Source organism: Tyto alba, unplaced genomic scaffold, assembly GCF_018691265.1.
Source record: "Tyto alba isolate M040663 unplaced genomic scaffold, T.alba_DEE_v4.0 Super-Scaffold_8, whole genome shotgun sequence".
Classification (NCBI taxonomy): Eukaryota; Metazoa; Chordata; class Aves; order Strigiformes; family Tytonidae; genus Tyto; species Tyto alba.
This window is the reverse complement of record NW_024881329.1, coordinates 23,107,080-23,129,716: the sequence shown is the minus strand read 5'-3', so window position 1 is coordinate 23,129,716 and position 22,637 is coordinate 23,107,080. Positions and strand designations below refer to the sequence as shown.

Sequence of the window (22,637 nt, the reverse complement as noted above, 5' to 3'; positions counted from 1 at the left end):
GTAGCTTTTCTAGGTGGTCAGTAGCTTCTTCTCTGTTCAAAGAATTCAGAGCTTTTTGGATGAAACATCTAGGCTTTGCTTTTCTGCCAGACACGTGCTAGGTGCAGCGTCCACAACTGCATTTAAAGCCACCAAGAGGTCCTGTGATACGGCCCTGACAGCGTGGCTCAGTTCCTGACCAGCTGGGCTGATTCTAGCAACATCCTCAGGAGAAAGACTGGAAAGAACAGCTAGAAGAAACACTCCAAGGGCTTTATTTCTGATTGAGTATTTCAGCCCCAGAAGGAAGGACACCATAACCCTAGGACCTAGGGAAGTTTGGCAGCTCTTCACCTTGCTTACTGTGTACTTCCTCAAATCCCATAAGCAAACACAGCAGAAAAACAGAACCCGAACTGCAACTATGATGCTGCTGATCCTTGGCCCAAAGCACAACTGGCCAGAGGGGAACAAGTCCCATTTTATCAGGGTCGTGGCAGTATGGCATGTCACCAACTGGTTGCTTAGACTGGTCAGACTGGACCCCTGCCTAACAGCCTCTGGCACAAGGCTGGTAGCAATAATCCAAAGGAGATTGGAGAAAATCTTCAGGGCTCCAGCAGCGAAGGGGGGGGGTGGGGAAAGAACCTGAATTTCTTGATTATTGCCAAGGCTGCAAACAATCCATCGTCTCCTCCCCGCTCTCGGCAGATTGGAGCCGCCACCTCGCACAGGCCGTTTAATTAACGGGAAGGAACAAATGATAAATGTTCCCTTTAAATGAGGGGAGCAGAAAAAAATAAAAGAAAACAGCTCCTGAGTGGAGGAGAGAGGCCCCCTCCCTCCCAGCACCAAGGCAGAAGAGGCACACGGCGGACAGACGCCGGGAGGAGATGTCAGGGAAGCGCTGTGCTCATCTGCGGGGAGGGCTCCGTGCACTCTGATCCCGGAGCAAACTGTTAATTAAAGTGAGAGGTGCCAGGCGGAGGAGGGAGACCTGACGGATCAGTTGCTGTCACTTTGATATTTGAAGGCGGTCAAGTGTCCCTCCTCACAGCTGGACAAGTTTAGCACAGCTAATCGCTCCTGGCTGGAATGTCAAGGCAACAAAGAGAGAGGAGGAGACCTGCGTGCTTCAGCCGATCCTCCGCGGCGGCAAGGGGAGGGCTGTGCCACCATTTCTTTAATTGATCAGTGAGGGGACGGGGCAGCTCAAGCCCCCTTCCAAAAAGAAAGGGGGATGTGCTTTAAACAGCCTCTCCAGGAGGAAGAGGGGGGGTACCTCCACCTCCCCTCCCCAAAGGCAGGTGGGGGACGGTGAGGCCACGGTGCCAGATGAGCCGGAGCCGCACGCCGGGGACAGACATCCACCACAGAAATACAAGATGAACAAGCAGATGGCATGAAATGCCTCTGCTAGCGTGCTGGGACCGGAGCACGCGCTGCAACCCCCTGCGTGGCTTCTAGGGCAACACGCACTAAAATACCCTTCAATGCAAACACAGCCAGCTACAATCGCTTTTTTTTTTTTCTTTTTGGCAAAACAAAAGGTCCATGAAGAGGAAGATGGTGAAGCCCTGTGGGGGGGTATGCTTGATTCAGAGCAGTACCACTTCCACACCAGCCTCGCTGGGTTCGAAGCTCCCGTGCTGCTACCCAGGGTTGCAAATCTTCACCCGTGACTCGATGTGGGAATGGTCACTGCAGGCGACCGGGGCTGGCTGCGCTGAGCGTCCTGGACCCGGGGGCTTCTTGCTGGAGGATGAGCAAGACTCTGCCCTTGGTGTGATGATTTCAGAGCTCCTGAGAGAGTCTCGCAAGATGCCTTACCAGTCAGGCAAGCGTTAGCCCCTCTTTATAAGCAGGGAGCAAAGGCAAAGAGTAACTCAGGCCCAAAGCCTGGCAGAAAATCATCGCCTGGCTTCCTGTCTTGCTGTCTGGACACAGGGCAGGTGGCAGCAACAGATGACATCAGAGCCCAGCAGAGTGGCAGATCCAATTACTCCCTAAGAAAAGTAACGTGCTCCCAAAGAGCAGATCTGACAAGAGCAGGAGGACCAGCCACCTCTAATTAACACGGCCATGAGCAGCAAAGCCCCAGCCTGCTGTCTCGGAGAGACGGCGTCAGTGAGTGTCAGCAGCTCGGTCGCACGGGAGCCCGTCTGCTCACCCCCCTCGCTCCCCCTTTTCCAGGAGACCCCCGAAGGGAATGTGCCGGGCAGGTTTCTCTCGGCCCCTCGTGTGGGATGGCCGTGCAGACGGAGCACGCCGGACTCACTCAACCTTTGCTTCCAGCTTATAGAAGCACCTGCCCCACCAGCCATATGCTCAGTTAACGGTGTCCGGATACTCCCCACCACACCCCCAGCTGTGATCCACCACATCCTAGAGGGAACAAAAACATTTTATTCCACGTGGAAGAGGTTCCCCCTCTGGAAGACCATCCCGGAGGGCGCTGCTAGTCAGCAACTAGAAATACTCTTTGGCTCCCGCGGTGTCTGGGAAACAAGAGCGCGTTCAGCGGTGCTCCGAGCCTCGGCTGGATTCAGCCTCTCCAGGTTTACAAATCTTGTGCTCAGCGCACGGGGCAGCATCAGGCCAGAGCTGAAGGACAGCGGGGCTGGGGACTCCGCGGTCGGGATTTGGGAAGGCCTCAAGGCAACAAAGAGACCGAGCAAAACACAGCCATCTAACCAAAGAGAAATCCGATGCGCACCAGCCCTGTAAGCAGCCAGGCCTAAAGAGTCCCCGAGGAAGCATGTTTTGCTTTCAAGAGGTGATTTCTTAAGAATGGAGCTGTACCTTCATTGACAAGGACCGTTCCCATCTAGCAATGCCAAGGCAGCTATGAGTTCCGGGAGCTACCGCAGATCTGTTGCTTTGGTGGAGAGAGCTCTGCCCTCATAGCGGCGATTAAATCAAGAGAGAATATTGAATGAGTCACCTTCGGTCCAGCGCAGCGCCGGGATTGACAGAGCATCCCTAATGGCACGCCACTCAGCCGCGCTCGCGGCAGACCCTGCCGACTTCAAGAGGCCACTTCAACCCTTTCAAATTCTGTGTGACACCTATTAACTGAAATGCAGCCAAACAAGGACCCCCCAGGTATCGCTCGCCACGCCTGGCCCTTCCACCACTGCTTTTGTTTTGCCTTGTAGCTGCTACAAACAGGTCTGGTTTCTATAACAAAACATCATTTTCAACTCCCTCCCTGAGTGCCCCAGTGCCAAATCCGCATCCAAGATCTTTAGAATACAAAACATCCATCTTCCTGTAGGTGAGTAACGACAATTTTTAAAATCACAGTTTACAACACCGTTAAAAAGAGTTATTTCAAAATTAAATCCGGTCTGTGAAATCAAGAGGTGGACTGCTAAAAAAGCAGTTTTCTCTAGGAATTGAACAGGTTCCCCCTCTAGAGTCTAGGTGATTATTTCTGGCTTCTACATCTCGCTTCCAGCGGGCAAAACTGGGCCTCCACAAACAAGGCAGAAACTGGGAAAGGCCTTACAGTTTCTTGAAGAACCAGTACTCGTCTCCCGCAGTGAAAAACAATTCATTCTAGGGCTGTGAAAGAACCCAGCCCAGCTCCCTTTGCTGGTGGCAGCCTCTGCATTCCCCTGAGCAGCAGCTGCTGCAGACCCTGTGCCGCGTGGACGCAGCAAAACCAGGAACGGCGCGAGCAAAGTCACTGCCCTGCTACAATAAACACTGCTCGGCGCTGAGGGTTCCAGCCAGGCGCCTTCCGACGCCTGCACGGCACCCAAAACTTCCACAGCTCCAAACCTCCAGCTGCCTGGAAAGCAAAACCTCTCGTGGACAAGCCGACGGGCGCAGGCGTGCCTTACCTTCTGTGCCTGAGCAGGTTCGGTTAAGACCAGAGTGAAAAGACCCAGGCAGATCTCCTCATGCTGGGGGGTTCCTTTACAGATCTGAGAGAGAAAAATGCAAGGGGCATCGGTGAGCAGGTGAGAGGGGATGTTAGAGGAAGGTCAGTAAAGCAAGAGGAGAAGGAAACCCCTCTCAAGCTCACTAAATGGGTGGTCAACGGAGCACCCAGCAGCCCACGAGGAATTCAGAGCAGGGTCACAAGGGAATATAGAAAGCATACAGGGCTCTGCTGTATTTGCACCTCGTTGCAAAGTTAATGCTGGTGCAAACCGCTTGGCACTGAGAGCCTTCCAGTGATTTTCGTTGCACCACTTCAGGATCTCTTGTTACTGAGGGGCAACAACCCCCAGACAAGAAGAGCAGCAGATCCCCGAGGGCCGGGGACCTGCCCAAGCTCCTCTTACTGACTTTTCTACAACCTTTTGTCCAAGTCGAGAGCACTTCATGAGCTTCAGAGCCCTGAAATCCAGCCTGCGTTGCCAACCTTTTCCCATTAAGGGAAGGCAACTCTGTACCATTGACTCCAACAGCCCAAGGTGTTCTGGGGAGGAAAAAAATGCAACCAATATGTCTGAGAGCCCATTAACATGTCACACGACAGTTTTCCTTATACGGTAACATGTGCAGCTTGCTGGCAAGTATTTTAAGACTACGCAGAGTTAGAAATAAATGCTCCATCCCTCAACAGAACGCCCGAACCTGCCCTTTCCAGTGGTCTGGAGTCTGGCTGTTTGGAGGCCAAAAAAAAGCTGATCTGAGCAGCGCAGGAGTACAAAAATACACGAGAAACACAAACACCAGCAGCACGCGCACAGCGACGGGCTCCTGCGTGCGCGCACGCGTGCAGAGCACTCGTGTGCCGGGAGAGAAACACACTCAGCCAGATTTTCAGCAAGAAATGGCGCTGCAGGTCGGCTTCCAAATAGGTGATTAGACAAGGACGAAAGCCACGAGGTTGTTTTGTCTTTTAACTGTAATGGCTCTGGGAATCCTTGACAGGCTGAGAGCCACGAGAGCACGGCAGGCTCCATTCCCCGGCCGCTCCGTCTCTGCCTGCTCTTTGTGCCTTGCTGATAGCTTGGGCGCCCGTTCCCTCAGACAAGAGATCCGTGCAGGTACAATACACCACGGATTATTTCGTCCAGGCGGGATTTCTCATCTCTCAAGATGACACTTACGTGAGCATTGAGGGCATCGTTAGCTTCCCTCTCCGACAGCCCGTTGGTTAGCGAAGTCACGATGCCCACGCACCTTTCTAGTCTCTGAAAGAGAGAAAAGCTGAACATCACAAACTTGCAAGGACCAATACACCAAGCGCATCCTCGCCAAGACAAGATCCAGCAGCGGCTGCTTCGACCCCCCACCCAAACACCTGAATGAACAAAAAAAACCAGCCAGCGACGCAACAGCCGCTCTGGGCTCATGTCAAGGCTCCGGACCTCCTGCCAGCTGGAGAAGCGACCGCTTCATCAATGTTTATTTATTCACAGGTTTAGGGTTTTAAATACTCTCCTCACACCGCTCAAAGAGCCAAAAAGTAAATGCGTGCTTATTTAGCCCTACCAATACCGATGTTGCTTTGATATGAGGCCAAGACGCAGCGGTGCAAAGGCTGAAGGTGAGGCAGGGCGGTCACTCCTCGCCCCGAGAGCGGAGCTGTACCCCAAGATGATGAGCTGCCCCCGGCAGAGCCCGTCATCCCGCAGCGTGAGAACCCTGGGCTGCGGGGCAGCAGCCCGGAAACCTTCTGTTCTCATCACTTACCATCCGAGCAACTGCTGGCTGAGAATAAACAGCAGGAGCAGATGTTTGCATGCAAGCACCCCGAGGGATGAAGTGACAGGAAGGGCCACGAAGTCAGGACTGGGAAGTTACAAGAGCATGAAAATACTGGAGAAGCAAACGGCCAAGGCTTCCACTCAACTCAAGAGAAATGAGAGTTGTCCCCTCTTCACGGAGGGCGTGAGAAGTCCCACACAGAAATGGTTTCTCCTGCCCGGCGGGCTGGGCACTGGTGTTAGCTGGTGTCTTGCCCCTGGCGCGGGGTAAAGCAGAGCCGTGTGACTCCGGGCAAGCCGCAGCCTCTCCCCACCTCGCGGTGCCATCTCGGGGACGGGGACAGAAGGGCCACACGGACCCACCACGTGCTCTCACAGCAGCGATGACACCCAAGAGCCCCAGGCGGAGATCCGGGTTGTTGGCTGTCAGCACAACAGTGGCTCCTTTAACGCCGGGGTCTCGCTCTACGCCTTGCAGGACGAGACGTTGCTCTGAATTAAACTCCCCATAAACAGCTCTGTTGCCGTGCGAGGGAGGTGTGCCCTGCCTTCTTCACCGGTGCCACCACTTCCCCACCAAGAGCTGTGGATTCAACTGGACCGTTTCAGCCACAGCAGCGACTCGAGGGTCCCCGGCTGCCGGCAAAACGAGGTCTCGCTTCCCTGGAGTTTCCTTGGAGCCTACGGTTAATGGAGCGGTGACCTGTTTGCACCAGGGAAAAGCGGCAAACGCAGCCTAAGACAGGCAATAAGCAAGTTACAAGAAGGTTATTTCTACACAGTCACTTCTTGATTAAAATGCAAACACACCACACTGATTATGGAACTGATTAGCGACTCCTTTGCATATCAAAGGGGCTGCAGTGAAGAAGCTATTGAGAAAGAGGTCAACAGTTCTCCACTCCAAGGCAATATGAAAGAAGATGTACTGGTCAGTAATGCAGAGATAATGCCTTTGTGAAGCCGGCTTTGTTCCAGGCCGAGCGATGGCATTATGAAAGAGCAATGGGGCAAAACCCATGAAAATCTCAAATCTAAAGCAGATGAATTATTTGAAAGGGAGGACAAGATCCAGCGGCTGAAAAACAGAGTTAGCAAAATCCCAGTGAGAAATAAGACAACTTGTTGGCAGATAATGCAGCCAATGAACCACCAGAAGAGCTTTGCAAGGAAGTTCAGCGTCAAGTAATGTCTTTGATCTGAGACTTGCTGACAGACTTGCAGGATCAGGGTTTGGTATTCCCTTCTCGAGATAAAGGGGAGACGTACCAGCTCGCGAGGGCCAGGAACGGAGGCTATTTGAAAACAGTATTTCCCCCTTTGGGCAAGTTCAACCGTTCACATCGAGGCTCTGCTGCCTCCACCAAAACCCACAGCAGAACAGGACAATGATTTCCTTACCACCTGGTATGAGATATATTTTTACAAGCTCCAGTCCTTCCGATCACCTCTTTCTTCCCCAAAACAGACGTGTTCAACTTACTGCCATCAGGAGCTTCGAAAAATGCCAAAGGGAAAGACTGGAGAAGGTTTTTCCTTAAGCATGGCGGCGTGTTTACTGTGAAAACTTGATGTGCAACAATCACGCACGGTTTTCCTGTGTACACTCCGTTTCCTGCTTGTTGGAGTCTTTAACTCAAGAAACACGAAACTTGTGACAGTAAATCCATCAGCGCTCAGGAGTATAATTAGTGCCTGAACCAGTTTCTTCCAACTGACTGGGCTTTTAGTCAAAAGTGCTGCTTTCCAGGGGTTTAAGAGGGACGGGAGGAAGGCTTGCCAGTTAAGCAAGGCTTGTCTCCAGAAAGTCTTCTTCTGGTACCTGCGTTTGCCCAGATCCATCACCATCACCAAACCCGAGCTCCACCGCCCTCGTTGATTCGGCTCCTTCCCAGACCCCATGTTCTTGGGGAAAGATCCAGCTGGGAGCGACCTGGACCCCAGGAGACCCGCTTCGGTAGCCTGGAGTTGCTTTTCAAGCCCAACCAAAGCTCCCGCCATGCCAGGCTCGCCGAGTTGCACGGGTCCAAAGCTGGGAACGTTCTGTCCAGACCTGGACAGGACCCAAAACACACACGGGGACCGACAAGTGCTTTGAAGAAATATAAATACACTCCAAATGGCAAAGGACAGTTTCCAGACCTTGAGACCCAGTCATTCCAGTTACCACCCTGTTTTTCTCCTGCAACTGGAATCCAGCGTGATTTTTTTTTGTCGTTGTTTTTCTGTCTGCACCATTTCACGAGCCCCAGATACATTCGTTTCCACCACAGGATAAATAACCAGTCTCTCCCACGAGCCTAGCAGTTCACGAGAGCCCCGCCACCCCCGTGGCACCAGGGAAGCTGGCCCTACACCAGCTTTGGGATGATCCCTGAACACTCGCCGACTTGCCCCTGTGGTGTCAGGTGTAAATCAGGGCCTGAGCAACGTGTCCCCCTCACCCGGGTTCCCTGGGCTACTGGCTCTTCCACGGCTCCTCCGCACCAGGAGCAGACCCCAGTTGTCCTGGGGAGACCCCAAACCTTCCCCACTTGCGAGAACCTGCTCTCTTTTCCCCGTGCAGGAGGAAAAGCTCGATGGGAAGCGGGACAGAGCTGTGTAATTTTGGGGCCTGGCGAACACAGGGCAGGAAGTTTCCCAGATGAGTTCTGTCGGTGCTCAGGCGCGTAGCAGGCTTCGGGGATCCCACTCCATAACCTAGAGGAGCGCAGCCGGGGCGAGGAGGGCAGGGAGACCCCGCTTGGGAGGTGGTTTTTGTTTGGTGAGCCCCCTCCCCGCGCAGGGACGGGCGAGGGGAGCGGCGTGTGCCACCCTGCCCGCACCCCACCCCCTGGAGCCCCCCTGCCCCCAGCCCCCAGGCACCTACCTCCTCCAACTCATCCTTGGCATCCAGAAGAGTGGAGACCAGCAACTTCCCTCCTCCTCCTCCTGCTGTTCCCCCCTTCCCCTTCTGCATCTCCATGACGGGGGGGGGGGGGTTAGGCAGCCCCTATCCAGGGGGCTTGGCCTGAGAGGAGCCCCCCCCTTTTTGCTGGACTATCCCTCCCTCCCACCCAGCTCTTCCTCGTGGGAGGACAGCGGGGGGGGGGGGGGGGATGTTAATGGGAAATAGGAAATACCACCCCCTGCGGAGCACCCCCCCCCCCACTCGTGCAATGGGGTGGAGGGGATGGGAACACCCCTGCCTGCTCCTCAGGGGCTTCACCCCGGTCGGGGAGGGGGATACGGGGTGGGGGGGGGTGGAGGGCTGCTCTTTGACTACAGGGCAGGCCTGGGGCCTGCCGCTGTGCGGGGGGGGGGGGGGGGGGGAGGGCCGTGTTAATGGGGGGCCCTATGGGAGGGGAGCTGCGGGGAAGGGGGGTCCCGGGGTGGGGAGGGGGGTTCCTGTCAGCCGTGCCAGAGAGGAGGCCTGCGCGGGCAGGGAACCCCCCCAGGGGAGGCCTGTGGTGAGGGGGGGGGGGGTCTCGGGGGAAGAGGGGGGGGGGTGACAGGTCCCCCGGCGCGGTGCGAGGCGGGGCAAGGGCGAGCGCTGCGGCTGCCGCCGGGGCCGGGGGGGAGGTGGGGGGTTCCGCCGGGCGGCGGGGGGGGGGGTCTCGGTGCCGGGGGGAGGGGAGCGGCGGCTCCGCACCCCCCTCCCAGCGCCGCCGACCGGAAGTCACTGGGAGAGGGACGGGAGGGCCCGGGGGGAAGAGGAAGAGCGCGGCGGCCGGAAGCCCCCGCCCCCCCTGCCGGCCTCTGGCCAATGGCAGCAGGGAGAGGGCTCGGAGTGACAGCGCGGGGAGCCGGCTGGAGGGGCGGGGCCGCTCCGGGCTGATCGGCCAATGGAGAGGCGGGGGCGGGGCCTGGCCCGGGTGGACGCTCCGCCCTCCCGCTGCTGGAGGCGCCGGGTGCGTGGGGGTCCCCAACGGAACACCCGGGACCCCCCCGGGACATGCGGGGCCGGGACCCCCCGGGTACACCCCCGAGTCGGGCACGGCCGGGAACCCGCCGGTAATCTCAGACCCCCCCAAACCTCCCCCCTTGGGCAGCTCCCGCGGGCCCCCCCAGCCCCCTGCCCGCCCCGCCTTGTACAGCCGCCCTAGCCCGGCTCCTCTGGCCCCACAGAGCCCCCCCGGAAAAGCCCCCCTGGGGTGCCCCCCTCTCGCAAAGCCCCCCCTGAGCCCCCCCTCCCTTTGCAGTGGGCCTGGGGCCGCTGTGAGGTCGCTGCCATTCGGGGGGAAACCCCCAGGGGCTCCCCCAATGCCCCAGAGCGACCAGGGTGCATGGGGGACACCCGATGTGGGGTGCGGGAGGGGGGGGGGGGGCGGGAACGGACAGGGAGACCCCACTGAGACCCACGGCAAGTGCGTACACACCAGCTTTATTACAAAAATTAGAGCTCTAATTACCCCCACCCGGGGTCCAGGGCAGTCGCTGTCCCCCCCTGTGTCCCCTCCATCTCGGCCACCGGCCGGGGTCAGGCCACGGGACTGCTTGGGGTGTCCGTGTGTGTGTGTGTCCCCCCCCCGCAGGAGCAGTTGGGGTTCAGCGTGTGGAGCACGGTGCAGTTTGGGGGGTGCACCCAGCCCCCCGCTGCTGGCAGTGCCCCCCCGCCTGGCCCCAGCCCCTCCTGGGGGGGGCCTTGGGGTGCTGCCGGGACCAGCCCCGCGGGCCCTGGGTGCTGCTTGGGGGGGGGGGGTCGGGTCAGCCCCGGGTGCTGCTCCCACGCTCCCCCAGCAGCCAGTACGTCCTCACCTTGCCCTTGCCCTGTGGAAAGAAGGGGGGGGGGGGGGGGGAGACGGGGGGGGCTGGTGGGGTGAAAGGGGTGCAGGGGGGGGACCACTGCCCAAAGGGTTGAGGTGCAGTGGGGTGCCCATTGACTCAAGGGTTGGGGTGCAGGGGGTGCCCAGTACCCAAAGGGCTGGGGTTCGGGGGGGGGTCCACTGCACCAGGGGTCAGGGTGCATAGGGGGTGCCCAGTGCCCCAGGGGTTGGGGTGCAGGGGGGGTCTATTGCCCTGAGTGTTGGGGTGCAGGGGGTGCCCAGTGACCCAGGGGTTGGGGTGCAGGGGGGGTCTATTGCCCTGAGTGTTGGGGTGCAGGGGGTTCCCATTGCCCCGAGTGTTGGGGTGCAGGGGGTGCCCATTGCCCCAGGGCTGGGGTGCAGGGGGGCTCATTTCCCCAGGGGTTGGGGTGCAGGGGGTTCCCATTGCCCCAGGGGTTGAGGTGCAGGGGGTTCCCATTGCCCCAGGGGTCGAGGTGCAGGGGGGGGCCCATTGCCCCAAGTGTTGGGGTGCAGGGGGGTGCCCAGTTCCCCAGGGGTTGGGGTGCAGGGGATTCCCATTGCCCCAGGTGTTGGGGTGCAGGGGGTGCCCATTGCTCCAGGGTTGGGGTGCAGGGGGGGCCAATTGCCCCAAGTATTGGGGTGCAAGGGGGGTGCCCAGCGCCCCAGCAGGACCAGGGTTTGGGAGGGACGCGTTGCCCCAGTGGGGTTGGGGTGCAGGGGGTGCTCGTTGCCCCGGCTGGGCTGCAGGATGAGGATGTAGAGGGGGGACCCAGCTGGGGGGGAACCCCACTGGGGCAGCCACGGGGGGGCTGGGGCTTTCGGGGGGGCCGGGGCTCACCTTCATCTCCACGTCACCCCGCAGCTCCAGCTCGAAGCAGCCAAACTCCTCCAGCACCGCCTTGGTCACCGCCGAGATGTGGATCTTCAGGGCTGGGGGAGGGGGGGGGAGGTGGTGCTGTCAGCACCCATGGGTGCCCAGCCCAGCCCTGACAGCACCCATGGGTGCCCGGCCCAACCCTTCACCTTCCCCGTTGGACTCCATGCGCGAGGCCGTGTTCACCGTGTCCCCGAAGAGGCAGTACCGGGGCATTTTGAGACCCACGACGCCGGCGCAGACGGGTCCTGTGGGACGCCCGGTCAGCCCCCCGGCTATGGCCCCGAGTCCCCATCCCCCCTGACCCGTGTGGGTGCCATGTCCCCATCCCCGTCCCCGCTGACATGTGGGGGTGCCATGTCCCTGTCCCCATCCCTGTCCTCATCCCCATCCCCCCTGACCCGTATGGGTGCCATGTCCCCGTCCCCATCCCCGTCCCCACTGACCCCTGTGGATGCCATGTCCCCGTCCCCATCCCCGTCCCCGTCCCCCCTGACCCGTATGGGTGCCATATCCCCATCCCCGTCCCCGTCCCCACTGACCCCTGTGGATGCCATGTCCCCGTCCCCGTCCCCCCTGACCCCTGGGGATGCCATGTCCCCGTCCCCATCCCCCCTGACCCCTGGGGATGCCATGTCCCCGTCCCCATCCCCGTCCCTGTCCCCCCTGACCCGTGTGGGTGCCATGTCCCTGTCCCCATCCCCGTCCCCATGCCCCCTGACCCCTGTGGATGCCATGTCCCTGTCCCCATCCCCATCCCCCCTGACCCCTGGGGATGCCATGTCCCTGTCCCTATCCCCGTGTCCCCCTGACCCATGTGGGTGCCATGTCCCTGTCCCCATCCCCGTCCCCGTCCCCCCTGACCCGTATGGGTGCCATGTCCCCGTCCCCCTCCCCGTCCCCCCTGACCCGTGTGGGTGCCACGTCCCTGTCCCCATCCCCGTCCCCGTCCCCCCTGACCCGTGTGGGTGCCATGTCCCCGTCCCCATCCCCGTCCCCGTCCCCCCTGACCCGTATGGGTGCCATATCCCCATCCCCGTCCCCGTCCCCCCTGACCCCTGTGGATGCCATGTCCCTGTCCCCATCCCCGTCCTCATCCCCCCTGACCCCTGTGGATGTCATGTCCCTGTCCCCGTCCCCGTCCCCCCTGACCCCTGTGGATGCCATGTCCCCGTCCCCATCCCCCCTGACCCCTGGGGATGCCATGTCCCCGTCCCCATTCCCGTCCCCCCTGACCCGTATGGGTGCCATGTCCCCGTCCCTGTCCCCCCTGACCCCTGGGGATGCCATGTCCCCGTCCCCCTCCCCGTCCCCCCTGACCCCTGGGGATGCCATGTCCCCGTCCCCATCCCCGTCCCCATCCCCCCTGACCTGTATGGGTGCCATGTCCCCGTCCCCATCCCCCCTGACCCGTATGGGTGCCATGTCCCCGTCCCCGTCCCCCCTGACCCCTGGGGATGCCATGTCCCCGTCCCCATCCCCGTCCCCGTCCCCCCTGACCCGTGTGGATGCCATGTCCCCGTCCCCATCCCCGTCCCCGTCCCCCCTGACCCGTGTGGATGCCGATGCGCAGCTTGAGCTGCTGCTGCGGCCGGTGGCGGATGCGGAAGGAGCGGACGGCGTCCAGCAGCGCCAGGGCCATGCGGGCCACCTCCCGGGCGTGCAGCTTCCCGTTGCGCACCGGCAGCCCCGACACCACCATGTAGGCGTCCCCGATCGTCTCCACCTGGGGAGGGCAGGGGACACACGCACCCCACACACACACACACACACCACCGGGGACACGCCATGGGTGCGACACCGGCCCCGGGGGCGGCCGGCGGCACCCGTGGGGCGCCCAGCGTGTTCCCGCGCGTGCTGCGGTGCGTGCCCTCACCTTGTAGACGTCGAAGTTGTCGATGATGGCGTCGAAGCAAGTGTAGAGGTCGTTGAGGAGCGTCACCACCTGCATGGGGGTGCTCTCGGCCGACAGCGCCGTGAAGCCCACGATGTCGCTGAAGTAGATGGTGACGCTGTCGAAAGCCTCCGCCTGCACCGTCTCCCCCCGCTTCAGCTGCTCCGCCACCGAGCTGGGGGGTGCAGGGGGTGGGTGAGGGGAGGGGGGGACACACACACAGCCCCCCCAAACCCTCCCATATGTGTGTGTGTGTGTGTGGGTCCTTGGGGTCTCTGGCCCCCTGAGGATCCCCAGCTCTGAGCCACTGGGGGGAGAGGGGTGGGGGTTGGGGTCATCCCTGGCCCCTTTGGGTACCCCAAACCCCACAGAGCCTTGGGAGGGGGCTTTTGGGGTCTCCAGCCCTCCAAGCACCCCCAGACCTCAACCACGCTGGGGGGTCCTTGGCATCCCCGGCCCCTTCTGGTACCCTGAGCCATGCAGGAGTCTGGGGAGGGTCGGGGAGGGGGGGGGGGGGGCCCAGTTCCTCCAAACACCCCCCAGCCCCAAGCCACGTGGGGGGTACGTGGGGTCTCCAGCACTTCCAAGCACCCCCAGCCCCAAATAACACGGGGGCCCTTGGGGTCCCCAGGGGGTCTCCAGCCCCAAGCCACGTGGAGGTCCTTGGGGTCCCCAGCCCCTCCAGCACCTCCAGCCATGCAGGGCTCCCACGGGGAACCCCAGCCTGGAGCAGGCAGGGGATGGGCGCGATGCCCTGGGGTGCGCAGCAGTGAGGGGGTGCACAAAGAGCTGGTGGGGGGGGTGTGTGTGTGTGTGTCCCTGGTGCTCACTGGGGCAGGATCTGGTAGAGGAGAGCCTCAGCCTTGCGCTTCTCCTCCAGGTAGGCTTGGGTTCTCTCCTCCACCAGCTCCTCCAGGTTGTTGGCGTACTGCTCCATGCGCGACAGCAGGTTGTCCAGGATGTTGCTGCTGCTCTCCCTGCAGGCACAGGGTGAGCACCCACCCGAGGGACCCCTTTTCGGGGTCACCCATCATCCACGGGGCGGGGGGGGGAAGGGGGGGGGGGTGTGGGGAGGTGGAGGTACCTGTTGAACTTGCGGAGCTGGACCTTGATCTGGTTGAAGTCGGGGCGTTCCAGGACGTCCTCGGCCCAGCAGTGCTGCATCAGCTGGCCCAGCTCCTCCATGTGGCACCCCACGTTGGCTGAGGGGCGGAAGCTGGGGCGCTCCCCACTCTTCACCCTCTCGATGATCTCTGCGGGGCCGAGCACCCGTTAGCGGGTCCAAACACCCGTCAGCAGGTCCAAGCACCCATCAACAGGTCCAAGCACTCGTCAGCTGGTCCAATAATGCATCAGTAGGTCTAAGCACCCATCACAGCACGTCCAAGGACCCACCAAGCGAGGCCAACCACCCATCATCTAGTCCAGTCATCATCAGCTGCTTCAATCACCCTTTAGCTGGTCCAAGCACCCACCAGCAGGTCCAGAAACCCATCGGCAGGTCCAAGCACCCACCAGCAGGTCCAGAAACCCATCGGCAGGTCCAAGCACCCACCAGTGGGTCCAGCCACACATCAGTAAGGCCAATGACCAGTTAGCTGGCTCAAGAACCCATCACGGCACATCCAAGCATCCATCAGCTGGTCCAAGCACCCACCAACTGGTCCAAGCACTCATCAGCTGGTGCAGTAATGCATCTGCAGGGCTCAGCACCCATCGCAGCATGTCCAAGCACCCATCAATTGGTTCAAACACCCACCAGCAGGTCCAATAAACCTCCAGCAGGGCCAATCACCCACCAGTGGATCCAATCACACATCAGCTGGACCAAGAACCCATCACAGCAGGTCCAACAACCCATCAGCAGGGCTAAGCACCCATCACATCAGATCTAAGCACCCATCAGTTGGTCCAACCACCAATCAGAGGGGCCAAGCACCCACCAGTGGGGCCAAGCACCCATCAGTTGGTCCAACCACCCATCAGAGGGGCTGAGCACCCACCAGTGGGGCCAAGCACCCATCAGTTGGTCCAACCACCCATCAGAAGGGCTGAGCACCCACCAGTGGGGCCAAGCACCCATCAGTTGGTCCAACCACCCATCAGAGGGGTTGGGCACCCACCAGTGGGGCCAAGCACCCATCAGTTGGTCCAACCACCCATCAGAAGGGTTGGGCACCCATCAGTGGGGCCAAGCACCCATCAGTTGGTCCAACCACCCATCAGAGGGGTTGGGCACCCACCAGTGGGGCCAAGCACCCATCAGTTGGTCCAACCACCCATCAGAGGGGCTGAGCACCCACCAGTGGGGCCAAGCACCCATCAAGTGGTCCAACCACCCATCAGAAGGGCTGAGCACCCACCAGTGGGGCCAAGCACCCATCAGTTGGTCCAACCACCCATCAGAGGGGCTGAGCACCCACCAGTGGGGCCAAGTACCCATCAGTTGGTCCAACCGCCCATCAGAGGGGCTGAGCACCCACCAGTGGGGCCAAGAACCCATCAAGTGGTCCAACCACCCATCAGAGGGGCCAAGCACCCACCAGTGGGGCCAAGCACCCATCAGGTGGTCCAACCACCCATCAGAGGGGCTGAGCACCCACCAGTGGGGCCAAGTACCCATCAGGTGGTCCAAGCACCCATCAGTTGGTCCAACCACCCATCAACAAGTCCCTGGCACCATCACCTCAGCCCTCCTGCTCACCTTTGGGGCTCAGGTCCATCCCCTCCACGTAGAAGACGCCGTTGCGCAGGGCGATCTCTTGCAGGATGATGCCGAAGCTGTAAACGTCGCCCTTCTGCGTGCCGCGGGCCGGCGGCAGCTCCATCCGCAGCAGCTCGGGCGCCGTCCACAGCTTCTCTGTGACACCAGGGAGGGGGCTCAGGGCGGGCAGGGACCCCGGGCAGGGGCTGCTCCCGGGCTTGGGGGGTCGAGGGGGCTGCTCACTGGCGAAGAGCGCGTGGGAGTCCTCGCCGTCGGGGGCCACGCGGAAGCTCTCCAGCCCGTAGTCCGTGATCTTCAGCACGAAGCGGCTGTCCACCACGCAGTTGGAGGACTTGAGGTTCCCGTGGGAGACGATCACCCCGTTGTGCAGGAACTGCATCCCCTGGCAGGGCGGAGGGCGGTCGGACCTGGTTGTCCCCCCTCCCCGGGAACCGGAGGCCCCCATGGGAACTGGGTGCCTGGTGGGAACCGGCTCGTTACCTTAACGATGTCATGGGTGAGGGAATAGCGGAACATCCAGTCCAGCGTGATGCTCTCGTTCTCCAAGATATCCTGGGGACACGAGGGTCACATTGCTGTCCCCCCAACCGTGGATGGGCCCGGGATGGGGGGGGGGTGGACACCATCCATCTGCCCGCTGTGGTTGGCTCCCTCCCACCCTGGGCACCAGAAGAGCAGCTCTGGGCAGCCCTGACGCTGGGTGATGGGCACTGTGGGGAGAACCTCCAGCCCCAAATGGCTTCTGGGGAGCCGGGACCCCACCGGTACCTGGAGGCTCCCACGTGGGCAGTACTCGGTGAGGATGCAGATGTTGGGGGGGTCGGTGCAGGCGCCGATGAAGCGGGTCAGATGCTCATTTTGGACATCCCGCATCTGAGGTGGAAGCGGGGTGTGAGACCAGGTTCGTGGCACTTCCCAGGGGACATGGGGCTGGGCACCCCCACCCCAGCACGCGGCGCCGAGCTGGGGTCCACCTACGTGCTTCAGCTCGAACAAGACCTTGCGCGTCAGCTCGATGCGCTTGCGGTTGAGGTGCTTCACGGCCACGAGGTTGCCCTGGGAAGAGACACAAGGGGGTGGGTGCCTGGTGGGGTGACGGGGGCCCAGCGGGGTGGTGGGTGCCCATCCCTGCTCCCGCGCCCCCGTACCTTGTAATACGCCGTCTTGGCGTAGACCTGGAACTGCCCCTCCGTGGTCATCAGCGAGCCGTAGTTGGAGCCCCTCTTGGGGGAAGGGACATGGGGTGAGCCGGGGCACCCCGTCACCCCAAGTCACCGCCTGGGGATGAGGATGGGTGCTCACCAGGGAGAGGGTGAGCTTGCTGCCGGCGCTGCGGAGGTGCTTCTCCAAGCTGCTCATCTGCACGTCTTCCCAGCGGATCCGCCACAGCTCGGCCTCCAGCTCCTTCTCCAGCTGCAGCTTCCTGCGCCGGGAGGGCAGGATGAGACCCCCTGCGTGCGTCCCCCCACCTCCGGGGACAGCGGCTCAGCTTTGGGGCTCACCCTCCCCGACCCTGGCACCCCCACCTGTAGATGAAGAAGGAGGTGACGGTGATGGCCAGGAGGATCAGGCTGACCACGAGGGACAGGACCTCCAGGGTGGACAGGCTGGCTGCACAGCGAGAGGAGGGAGGTGAGGGGCTGGCGGGTGCCTCGGGGTGGGGGTCTCGTGGGTTTTCCCCCCCCCCACCTCCTCCTGACACCACTCACCTTTGCGGCACAGCGGGTCGCTGTTATCAAAGCCGCAGGGGGGGACGTCGGAGGGGACCACGTTCCCCGGCCAGTGGATCTCACGCCCCGGCACCATCTGGATCTTCTTGGTGGTGCCATTGTAGTTGGCCACGATCTTGGAAGGGGGCGGGGGGGGGGATGACACACACAAGAAACGGGTGGGAGGAGGCCCCCGGCTGCCCCGTGGGACCGGCTGCCCCCGTGCCGGGGCTCACCTGGAAGTCCCCCCGCACCGGGTCCATGTCCCACAGGGAGTAGTCGCTCTCCCGGTCCCCATTCTCGTCGATCTTCAGGAAGCCGGTGACACCTGGGGACAGAGGGTGAGGGGTTGGCGTGGGGCGGGGGGAACCCCAGCCCATGGGGGTGTGTGTGTGTGTGGGGTCTGATCCTAAAATATCATCCTGGGAGCAGGGCGGGTGGGGCGGGGAGAGGCCGGGGCTCACCGTAGAAGGTGCGGTTCCACATCTGGCGGGTGATGGCCGAGGCGTTGGCGACGGAGCCGCCCCGCTCCAGCGTCTCGTTGACGGCCTGGGCGTAGAGCAGCACCCCGTCGTGGAAGGCGGCCGCGATGAAGTTCATCTGGGGACACGGAGGTGGCTCGGGGACGGGGCACAGCTGGTGGTCCCCGTCCACTCATCCCCAGCAGCCTCAGGTCCATCCTCTGCCCCTGGCTCCGTCCCATGTCCCCCTTGTCCCCTTGTCCCCAGCTCCATCCCATGTCCCTTTGTCCCCTTGTCCCCAGCTCCATCCCACATCCCCTTGTCCCCTTGTCCCCAGCTCCATCCCATGTCCCCTTTGTCCCCTTGTCCCCAGCTCCATCCCATGTCCCTTTGTCCCCAGCTCCATCCCATGTCCCTCAACATCCCCAGCTCCACCCCTTGTCCCCCAACAGCTCCAGTGCCACCCCAAATCCCCTTGTCCCCAGCTCCATCCCATGTCCCCTTGTCCCCTTGTCCCCAGCTCCATCCCATGTCCCTCAACATCCCCAGCTCCATCCCATGTCCCCATGTCCCCTTGTCCCCAGCTCCCTCCCCTCTCCCCCCACCCCCGTGCCCCCCAGCTTTCCCAGCTCCATCCCCCCGTGCCCCACCAAGCCATCCTTCATGGAGAAGTTGAAGTGGGCGAGCGCCTCCTCCTTCAGCCGCGCCAGGAAGGGCCGGTACTCGGGGTTTTCGGGTTCCTTGTAGGTGATGATGGTGACAGCCTGGGATGAGGGGGGGAGCGGCTGGCAGCGGGGCCGGCTGGACCCCACAGGGACGGGGACCCTCCCAGCTCTCCTCAGGGCCGGGGGTCCCGGACTGGTCGCGGGGGTTGGTGCCTTTCTGCCGCGCCTATTAATAACCTCTGCTCCAGGCAGCGCCGGAGCTGGGACCCGGGGCCATTAATCTCGTTTCCTTCCTCCTCGGTGGTTGCCAGCAGCGGGGAGCGAGCAGGAGGCGGGGGGAAAATGGGGGGCTGCTCCTCCAGCTCCAGCTCCAGCGCCCACCTCCCACCGCAGCCCCCCCCCCCCCCCCCGGCGCCGGGCTTCGCGCGCGCACGGGATGGGCTCCCCGTGCATCCGCGCAGGTGGGTGGGTGCCCGGGCTCACCTCGAAGGCTTGTCGGGCGCTGGCGTCGTGCCGGTCCCCCCGTTTCCAGGGCCGCTGGGGTTCGGGGAAGCGGCTGCCCTGCAGGCTGGCCCCGAAGATGTCGATGTAGAAGAAGGCAAAGTCGCCGCGGGTCAACCCTTCGCGCCCCGCCTGCAGCATCAGCTCCCGCAGCGTCTCCGGGGCGCAGCACACGTAGACGACTGCGCGGGGGCGAGACGGCTCATGGCACCCCGAGACACCCCCCCCCCCCCACACACACACACTCCCCCCACCCCCGCCTCTAATTCCCACGGTGGACCCCCCAAAACCCCCAGCCCAGCAGCCCGAGGCTCCCCAGTCAATGGGGAGGGGACGGGCGGTGGGTTGTGCCCGTGGAGCGGGCGGAGGGCGGCCGTGTGGGATGTCAGGGAGCTGGGGGGGGGTGTGTGTGTGGGGGGGGTGTCCCAAACCCCACTGCCTGCCCCCCCCCCCCCCCACCCGCCCACCCTTGCCCTTCGCTGCGGGCGCCAGGCCGAGGTTTCCTGTTTTCCCGACTCCGTTTCCTCCTCCCTGCGGTCCAGATTGCCGGCAGAGATTGATCTCGGTGGCGTGGTGACCCCGCTGGAAGGGCGGGGGGGGGTGTCCCCCTTCGGCACGGGGTCGCGGTGCCAGCGGGACCCCGGGGCGCTGCCCAGCACAGGGCGCAGCCGTGTCACCCACTGGGACTGTGGGGTCCCAAAATAGCTCCCACCGAGGCGAAGCAGCAAGATGGCGAGGCCGGGGAGGCACCCACCCAGTGCCAGCCGCGCCGGCACCCACTGCCCCGGTGCCACCCGGGACGGGGACGGGGACCGGCTGGGCCACCCAGATGGAGGGGAACCGGGCAGGCGGCCACGCTCAGCAGCTCCCAGTGGGGCAGGACGTGGGGTGGGGGGTGCGTGTGTGCGGGGGGTCAGGGTGTGGGGCCGGGGCGGCACACGCGTGTGCGGTTGTGCAGGATGCCTGCGTGCAGCCGCGTGGAGCTGTGGAGAGTTGTGGCCACCTGGGGAAGGCTGTGCTCACCCGTGAGGAGCTGTGCACACCCGTGTACACCCGTGTACACCCGTGAGGAGCTGTATACACCCACGTACACCTGTGAGGAGCTGTGCACACCCATGTACACCTGTGTATACCCGTGAGGAGCTGTGCACACCCGTGTACACCCGTGTACACCCGTGCGGAGCTGTGCACACCCGTGTACACCCGTGTATACCCGTGAGGAGCTGTATACACCCACGTACACCTGTGAGGAGCTGTGCACACCCATGTACACCTGTGTATACCCGTGAGGAGCTGTGAACACCCGTGTATACCCGTGTATACCCATGAGGAGCTGTGCACACCTGTGCTCAGCCATGTACACCTGGAACAGCCGTGTACACCCGTGCACACCCGTGTGGAGCTGTGCACACCCTGGGACAGCCGTGCTCACCTGTGTACACCCGTGCGGAGCTGTGCACACCCGTGTACACCCGTGTACACCCGTGTACACCCGCGTGGACCTGTGCACACCCGTGTTCAGCCGTGTACACCCATGACAGCCGTGCACACCCGCGCTCACCCGTGTACACCCAGGACAGCCGTGCACACCCGTGCTCACCCGTGTGGGGATGTGTGGAGCAGCGCACACCCTGGGACAGCCGTGCTCACCCGTGTACACCCGGGACAGCCGTGCACACCCGTGTGGAGCTGTGCACACCCCTGCTCACCCGTGTACACCCAGGACAGCCGTGCACACCCGTGTGGAGCTGTGCACACCCCTGCTCACCCGTGTACACCCAGGACAGCCGTGCACACCCGTGTGGAGCTGTGCACACCCCTGCTCACCCGTGTACACCCAGGACAGCCGTGCACACCCGTGCACACCCGTGTGGGGATGTGTGGAGCAGCGCACACCCTGGGACAGCCGTGCTCACCTGTGCACACCCGGGACAGCCGTGCACACCCGTGTGGAGCTGTGCACACCCCTGCTCACCCGTGTACACCCAGGACAGCCGTGCACACCCGTGTGGGGATGTGTGGAGCAGTGCACACCCTGGGACAGCCGTGCACACCCGTGTACACCCGGGACAGCCGTGCACACCCGCGTGGAGCTGTGCACACCCCTGCTCACCCGTGTACACCCAGGACAGCCGTGCACACCCGCGCACACCCGCGTGGAGCTGTGTGGAGCTGCGCACACCCTGGGACAGCCGTGCTCACCCGCGTGGAGCCGTGCGGAGCCGCGCACAGCCGTGACCATCCACGCAGGGCACCGGCACCCCCCTCCCCAGCGCCGTGTCCCCCCCTCCCCGCACCGGTGCACGGCCAGACCCACCCCCCCCCCCCCCGCCCCACCGCCGGCGGGTGTGCGTGTGTGTCCCCCCTCTCCCCGGGGGCACTCACTGCGTCCCTTCTGCTTGATCTCCTGGATGATGAAGGAGAAGTTGCCGCCGTCGCGGAAGACGATGTCCATGACGGTGAGGTTGCGCAGGGTGGGCAGCTGGACGTACAGCCCCTCGGCGGCGAAGAAGTACGGCCGGTCGTCCACCTTCTCGTCCCAGTAAACCAGTAAAGCCCGGCGGGTCCAGTTGAAACGCCGATGGAGCTGCACGCCCAGCTCACCCAGTTTGCGATGGCTGGGACCGGCGCGGGTGGTCAACCCGAATTGCTCTCGTTTGTCGTCGAAGCCGTGGGCCTCGGCACCCGCCGTCACTAGTGGAAGCCGCCAGTGGCTGGTGAAGCGGGCGACCGGTGCCGCCGTGTAGACGCAACCGGGTCCCAAAAATGCGGCGGGGTGATGGGCGAGCTGGAGGTCGACGGCGGCCAACGGCGCGGCCATTTCGGAGCAAACGCCGTGACGGTCTTCGCTGCTCCCGAAGACCCACCGGAGAGTAAAACCGGGTAATAAATCGGGCCGGGCGTTGACGGCGGCGGCGGCTAAACGCACCGCCGGCCCCACTCGTGGCCAAGCCCACGGGTAGGTGAGGTTGCGCTCGGGTAACACCACGGCTAATGTCAGCGCGGTTGTCCCCGGCGTCGCCGCCACCGTCGCCGCGCCGCAGAGCACGGCCAGCACCGCCAACATCGCCCACGGAGAGTGGCTTTTCCCCCCGCGGAGGGGCTGAGCCCTTCCTTCCCACCCCCCCCCCCCACCCCCCCCCCGCGGTGACACAAAGGGCCGTTATCATCCACACCGAACTTAACTCCTTCCTTCCCGCCCCCACGGCATCCACCGAGCAACGGGATGGAGGATGGGGCCGCCCGGTGGTGGGTGGGGATATCCCCACCCGTGGGAAGCGGGGTGGTGGGGGGGCTGCGGTGCCGGCCGCGCGCCGGGACGCGCCGTACAGCGTGTTTCTGGCGTGTCGCGGGTTCCGCGGGTTCCGCCCGCTGACCGCCGCCCCCCCCGCCA

General features: G+C 62.8%; 2 protein-coding genes across 2 annotated transcripts in view; both read right to left on the bottom strand.

The window, feature by feature from the left end:
• The window catches only part of INTS3 (integrator complex subunit 3), a 42,060-nt gene extending 33,082 nt beyond the window's left edge, over positions 1-8,978 (bottom strand). The window contains exons 1-3 of the mRNA XM_042784560.1: positions 8,518-8,978; positions 5,049-5,132; positions 3,828-3,911 (exon numbers count right to left, since the gene is read on the bottom strand). Of these exons, the coding sequence (XP_042640494.1) occupies positions 3,828-3,911; positions 5,049-5,132; positions 8,518-8,613 (264 nt within the window). The 5' untranslated portion in view covers positions 8,614-8,978. The remainder of the gene's footprint in view (positions 1-3,827; positions 3,912-5,048; positions 5,133-8,517) is intronic.
• Positions 8,979-9,995: 1,017 nt separating this feature from the next.
• NPR1 (natriuretic peptide receptor 1) lies at positions 9,996-22,323 on the bottom strand. Its single transcript, XM_042784559.1, has 21 exons — positions 21,629-22,323; positions 19,226-19,425; positions 18,728-18,841; positions 18,081-18,216; positions 17,853-17,944; positions 17,617-17,752; positions 17,434-17,518; positions 17,210-17,330; positions 17,056-17,130; positions 16,886-16,963; positions 16,676-16,780; positions 16,388-16,459; positions 16,130-16,289; positions 15,887-16,042; positions 14,267-14,435; positions 14,013-14,159; positions 13,165-13,357; positions 12,840-13,014; positions 11,438-11,536; positions 11,253-11,344; positions 9,996-10,397 (listed from the first exon to the last, which is right to left on the bottom strand). Exons 1-21 carry the CDS (start codon positions 22,308-22,310, stop codon positions 10,335-10,337), a joined length of 3,150 nt encoding a protein of 1,049 aa, XP_042640493.1. The 5' UTR covers positions 22,311-22,323; the 3' UTR covers positions 9,996-10,334.
• Between the last annotated feature and the right edge of the window lie 314 nt (positions 22,324-22,637).

What these genes read in the sequence shown, in the direction of transcription:
- NPR1 (XM_042784559.1), bottom strand. Translation starts at nt 22,310, where the DNA reads ATGTTGGCGGTGCTGGCCGTGCTCTGCGGCGCGGCGACGGTGGCGGCG. An exon ending in ACCTCCTTCTTCATCTACAG is followed by an intron (nt 17,331 to 17,433) that starts GTGGGGGTGCCA and finishes CTCCCGGCGCAG; the next exon opens with GAAGCTGCAGCTGGAGAAGG. An exon ending in GCGCATCGGCATCCACACGG is followed by an intron (nt 11,537 to 12,839) that starts GTCAGGGGGGAC and finishes GGCGTCCCACAG; the next exon opens with GACCCGTCTGCGCCGGCGTC.